The 5,927-nt window shown below is 34.3% G+C and overlaps 1 protein-coding gene across 2 annotated transcripts; it reads right to left on the reverse strand.

The window, feature by feature from the left end:
* Positions 1–351: 351 nt before the first annotated feature.
* LOC105248770 (zinc finger protein 816) lies at positions 352–2,299 on the reverse strand. Of its 2 annotated transcripts, none has more exons than XM_025409210.1 (3): positions 2,149–2,299; positions 1,656–1,812; positions 352–1,336 (listed from the first exon to the last, which is right to left on the reverse strand). In XM_025409210.1, exons 2-3 carry the CDS (start codon positions 1,803–1,805, stop codon positions 464–466), a joined length of 1,023 nt encoding a protein of 340 aa, XP_025264995.1. In that variant the 5' UTR covers positions 1,806–1,812; positions 2,149–2,299; the 3' UTR covers positions 352–463. The 2 variants fall into 2 exon arrangements, with proteins under 2 accessions (XP_025264995.1, XP_011252055.1); XM_011253753.2 differs by having other exon boundaries at positions 2,145–2,299.
* Positions 2,300–5,927: the final 3,628 nt, after the last annotated feature.

Below are 5,927 nucleotides of genomic sequence, written 5' to 3' on the forward strand. Positions count from 1 at the left end.
CAAGTATTTCACAAAATATTAAATATAACAATAATACTAACATAATATATATAACAAATTAAATCGGTATATATATCTCGTAATGAATACCGTATATTTTAAGTACAAAAGTATAGCGCATTCACTTAATTTATAATCATTTAGATCAAGAAAATGGTATACATGTATTATCGGTATACATATGTACTATATATATATATATATATATAGATTATATGTTAAAGAATTATAGCACATAATATGTTCCCAATAATTATACGAAAATTAGTACTATAAATTATTCGAAAGTATAACTAAATTATGTCTTTTTGTAAAATACATTGTACTTTACTTAATAACATTCATCTTGGGAATTTTTATTTTGATTATCAAAAGATATAATAAGAAATGAGATAGCATGAACAGATAATAGATACACATCTATGTATATGTTTTATCTAACAAATTTCAAAAGGTAAATTCTCTAAGTTTTGCGAATTACATCATTAGTTTTGCAAACTAAACTTTCACCCGAAGTTAAATCCTGAGTTTTATCAACTTTCTTCTCAGCGGAAACTGAATTCTCAATTTTGCAAATTATATTTCCAGTGGGAATTAAATTCTCAGTCTTACAAACAGCTGTATTTGTTGAAGTGTTCGATGTTTCGCGATGCGTCCATTGGTGATTTTCTAGTGTGAGAATGCTTCTGAAATATTTACCGCATTTCACGCAGTAAAGATTACACTTCTCGTGACTCTTTCGGTGCTTGTTGAGCAGATCCTTGCGAGTAAAGGTCTTGTTGCAGATCGAACAGGAGAACTTGTCAGGATTCACATGCAACACGTTATGCCTCGTCAAGTTGTCCAACCTCGTGTACTTCTTGGTACAAATGTCACAGGTGAACTTGGTCCTCTCAGAGTGACATCTCTGATGATACTTCAGATATCTCTTCTCGGCGAAAGTCTTTTTACAGGCGCAGCAGACGATCTGGTTGTTATCGTTCTTTTTCACGTCCATATGACTTGTCAATTCCTCGCACGTCATAAATTCTTCCTTGCAGAAAAGACAGATAAACTTCTTCGACTGCTTATTCCTCTGCATATTTTTAAAAAAGTCTGGATCGGTCATGATCTTGTAGAGAAAAGAATCTTTTAATTTATCTTCTGGCTCGGTGGAGGTACCTGATGCAACATCATCACGATTGGAAGTATCCTTTGTTGATAGATTCATGACCTCTATGTTATTGCTATCATCATTAGTGAGCGATATATCGGTGGATGAAGACAAAGTCACTTTATTGTTCAAGCTAGTGGATGTCATAATTGGAATCAGAATGTTTGAAGATGATGCGCACGTCTGTTAAATACAATATATTTATTTTAATATTTAAAAAATTAAATAAACATGCAGTATTAAACAAAATTATACTCTATATTTCTATAATTATGTGCACACAAAATGCACGTGAAAATTTTGGCAGATATATTTTTCTAATAATTACTGAAAGAGATACTTTATAATCAAAGACATACTTTATTAATCTGTATTTAATTATTTATACGTTAATTATATATTTCTTATTGTATATTTCGGATAAATTCATAATTATACAAAATATGGTGAAGACTCGTGAAAATTATAACACAAATATTAAATAATAACTATTCATACTTACCTGATTTGATTCTTGGCTATCTATTGCATCCGTTGACTCATAATCTTTTTCGGCATCCACACTTTCCTCATCAGAAAGATTCTCTGTTGCAGATGCAATCTTAATTCTACTTTGGAATATTCTATGTCTTGGAACTGTCTTAATTCTCATATTTATACTGTAACAATCGCAAATGATGAGAATAATTTGATATCGATCTAAATTGATAGTTATGCAATAAACTACTACATAAATATTAAATCTTAAGTGTGTGTATGTTTTATGAAATTGTAAAATTTTTACATTGCAAGCTAATGGAAACGTGTAATTTAGATTAGCTTATAGTAATACACTGGTATAATTAAATAACTATTTATAATAACAATAAATATGAAATGAATTTAAATAAACGTACTAAATAAAGTTAAAAAGTTTGCAAATTTGACATTATTTCAACTCGGAAATAGATGCAATAATTTATTAGTAAGATTAACAGTAACTTATACGTACTTACATTAAAAAGATGACCAATTCAAAGATGATCAGCTTCTCGTTATTTCAATTGAAAATCCAAGCGCGTAATACTTTTGGTATCTTTTCACTGTTTCATATAATCTTTGCAGCGTGATATATACTATACGAAATACCGATCACGACTGACAAGATTATCAGAACTAACTTCGAATTGGCCGTCGCTCAACCGACCTCGGTGCGACTTTGACGATCGACACGACAACAAAAGCCTTAGCGGAGTCGCGGGAATGTGAGTTTGCAAACATAGGTATAGCCTCATATTCATGGAAATAGGTTATCACGGAGGCCACTTTCTTCATAGTGTTGTGCTTTATTTCGTACAAATGCGAGTATATTTATGAAAATATATTTAATGATATTTTACACAATGTTGGCCACATTTTTTGAAATTTAAAATCCTAATAATAATAATGCATATAAATATTACATAAAAATTTAATATATAAACCATATTGTAATGAAAAAGTAAATTTACAAAAAAGTAAATTTACAAATTTATTTAATAACATTATATATAATTATAATTAAATAACAAATTACATATCTTGTACAAAATGTAATGATGAAATATGTAATGTTAATTATCTAATATAATTGACATCCCCAAATTTTTAACGGATATCGGATTTCAAATATCAATTATTAATAACTTATTTTTTCAACCATGTACATAAGTTAAATATAGATAGCCAGAAAAAGACCAAAGTGAATATTTTCTTCTTTCGGATATATTTTTATAATTCATTTTATTTGAAGAAAAAGGGAAAGAATAGTGCCGTATTATATCGACACGATGCTAAAAAAAAGGAACCGAGCAATGAATTAAAAGAGCGAGCTAAAAAAAGAAATGCGCAGGGGTCAAACATAAAATTGGCAAAAAAAATTTTCGCCGCTTGGTACGATGTATCTATAGTCATTCTTGTATAGCCCCGGTCGTTAATACGACATAAGGAGGAGCCAGGGTTAAAACGCGAGGGTGAAACGAGGATTTTTAATTGTAGTTCGTCGGATGTAACCCCGCTCGACCCGTCGGTATTGTCATACCCGGGCGGCGCTTTTCTTTATTTCCCCAGTGGCTGGATGAGGTTATACATTTTTTTAAACTACGGCAATGCCTCCGTCTTCTTATTAGCAAAGCTAATTGGAAATACAAATGGTTATTCACGGTAAGAAGGAGAAGGTTGTGCCGAAGAGTGACTGCGGGATAGCGGCAGGAGTTTGTAGATATATCTAGAGAGAGAAAGAGAGAGAGCGAGAGAAAGAAAGAAAGAGCAACCGGGGTGAAAGGGGAGGTAGTGGTACACTTCTGCGTATTAAGGTTGTATTTGCTCCGGATAATTAGGACTTTTTCCCGGCCAATTCGGATGAATAATTGATTTTGCTGCTCCCTGTGCTGCCTGTCTGGACGCGCCTGTCGTTCTTGAAACTCTTCGAATGACAATCATCCGGAGAAAAATATCTCTGCGATGAAATATTCGGATCTCTGCGATGAAATATTCAATATCTTGCACAATATTATGTGTCGAGGAGAACGCAGGATGAGAAAATGTTTTCAAATAACATGCGATAAGTTATAGCAATAATAACGATAGTTTGAATCCGTGTTTTGAAGATAAAAATTATATTGAACTAATATATTACTTTAATAAATTTTAAAAGTAGATTTTATATATATATATATGTATTTCAATAAATTTCAATATTTAATAATAAAGAAAAATAATTTTCTTATAGAAAATATTTTATTTAATTAAAACAATTTTCAAATTAATAATAAAACGTATAGAAAATTGTCAGAATAAAAATCCATTTAAAAAGAAATATATATCAGAGATGCAATATTAAATTTAATAAATATCACATTTTTTTCTCAACAAAGATATTCTCACTTTATTCTTTTGATAGATCGTGATAAGAAAAAGAGTGATCTACAAACGGTGAGTCAACGAATATTTTCCAATCTTCTTCAGTTATATTTAACGGAAGGTTTCCCGCAATTTTGTTAGCAACGTGGAAACCGTCGAACGTCTTTCACGAGACATTTTGACACCCAGTACATCACGCCCATTCCCTTCATCTAGTTATATTACGTATACAATATCTGTGTATCGAAGCTAGTTGATCCCGGTAGGTCCCCTTCCTCGACGCGAGGCCATACATCATACCACCTTCTTTATTAAACTCATATTTTTCAAAAAGTCTCACCTTCGCTATCTGGAGCGCCTCCTCTCGCTCGCAACTCGGAAATCAACCCGGGGAGAACAAAAAATTCATTTGGCATTCAAGCACAAGATGGATTTGAAAATTCTTAAATTAAAGATGATTTACGTCATCGATATGAGTCAACTAGTTTGTTATCATAAATAATGATAATAAGAAAATATAATGTCTCTTTATTTAATGAAAATTTTTACAAAAGCTGTTGATAAGCACTTAATATAATTGATGTGCAAATTGATAAAAGCCTAAATTGCAAAATTTGCAGAAGACACATTGTTCGCCTGTCAAGTAAAGTTGACAAATTTTGGACAAATTAAATTTTTCACGATGGGATAGAAGGAATATTATATACATGAGAATTGACGAGAGGAAGGCGGAGGTACTTTAACGACTCGCGTTTCCATGGTATACATCGCGCGACGAGTTCGTTGTCTCTTCGTAGCGCTGGAAAGTTAGGCCACTTTCCTTCGACGCGCGGAGGAGAGATTGGCCGTTTGGCGGGCATAAAGAAGAAAGCCACCCCCTTCAGTTTGCCTTCCAGCGCACCCTTCGCCACCTCCGCCGGTCGCCCCTCACGACCCAAAAAACCGCGGACGGTTATAAAGCATTCTTCCAGTTTATTAGACGGAGACTCGCGGGCTTCTCTTTATATTAAGCATGTGCATTATTAATGCGGTGGTATAACCGTAAAATGCTGATGAAAAAAAGTTGCCGAGCCCCGCGGGTGTTTCTTCTGGTAGCAAGGTGAAAGAAAGAACGAAGGCTCCTCCGAGATTGCTGCATGACTGACTGACTCTTCGACTCATCGGATATTATGTTGCGTGAAATTTGCGTGGATTTACAAGCTCCTTTCATCGAAAGAATTATTTGCGAAGTAACGTAAATCATTAATTGATTTTAAAATGTTAACACCTTATCAAGTCTCGTAGTAATCGACTCTTATGCAGATCTACGATACAAAGAGCAAATATCTAGAAGAATTTGACGAATCAATATCTTCAACTTGTAATCGATGAAAGATAGCATCGTGTTCGTAGGCGACAGTAGTCGAGTAGTATTTTTTGCTAGACCGTTTGAATGCGATAAGACAACGCAGCAATCTGGCACAGCACAGGAGTTATACGCATCAGGGATTTCCATGGAAATCGATGACACCCTCGACGACGTAACTTCGGACGAGAGAGAATCGTCGAATAGAATGCCCGTAACTTATCCAGATAAGGGGTTGTAAAACGATGCTGTAGCTATCTGCCAATACGGTCTGCTCACCCTTCTCGCGGGAAGGGAGTGCCTGCATCCAGGTTGCGGGTAGATATAGGGAGCAATTTCGCAGAAATTGATGCCATTTGAATATCGTCTGCGCCACGACACGCTCTTCCAAGATGGTGCCGTTCGTAAAGACGTTTACACGATTGTCGGAGATCTCTATCCGGTCCATGCGCGCTTCGTCGACAAATACTGCCGAGACACATTGGTATTATGTATATATTTCGTGAATCGTATTTCCATTGCGGGTTAGGCGTGCGGTACTTCATGAGG

This window comes from Camponotus floridanus, unplaced genomic scaffold (genome assembly GCF_003227725.1).
Source record: "Camponotus floridanus strain SB8 unplaced genomic scaffold, Cflo_v7.5 scaffold25, whole genome shotgun sequence".
NCBI lineage: Eukaryota > Metazoa > Arthropoda > Insecta > Hymenoptera > Formicidae > Camponotus > Camponotus floridanus.

What these genes read in the sequence shown, in the direction of transcription:
- LOC105248770 (XM_025409210.1), bottom strand. Translation starts at nt 1,805, where the DNA reads ATGAGAATTAAGACAGTTCCAAGACATAGAATATTCCAAAGTAGAATT. An exon ending in ATAGCCAAGAATCAAATCAG is followed by an intron (nt 1,337 to 1,655) that starts GTAAGTATGAAT and finishes TGTATTTAACAG; the next exon opens with ACGTGCGCATCATCTTCAAA.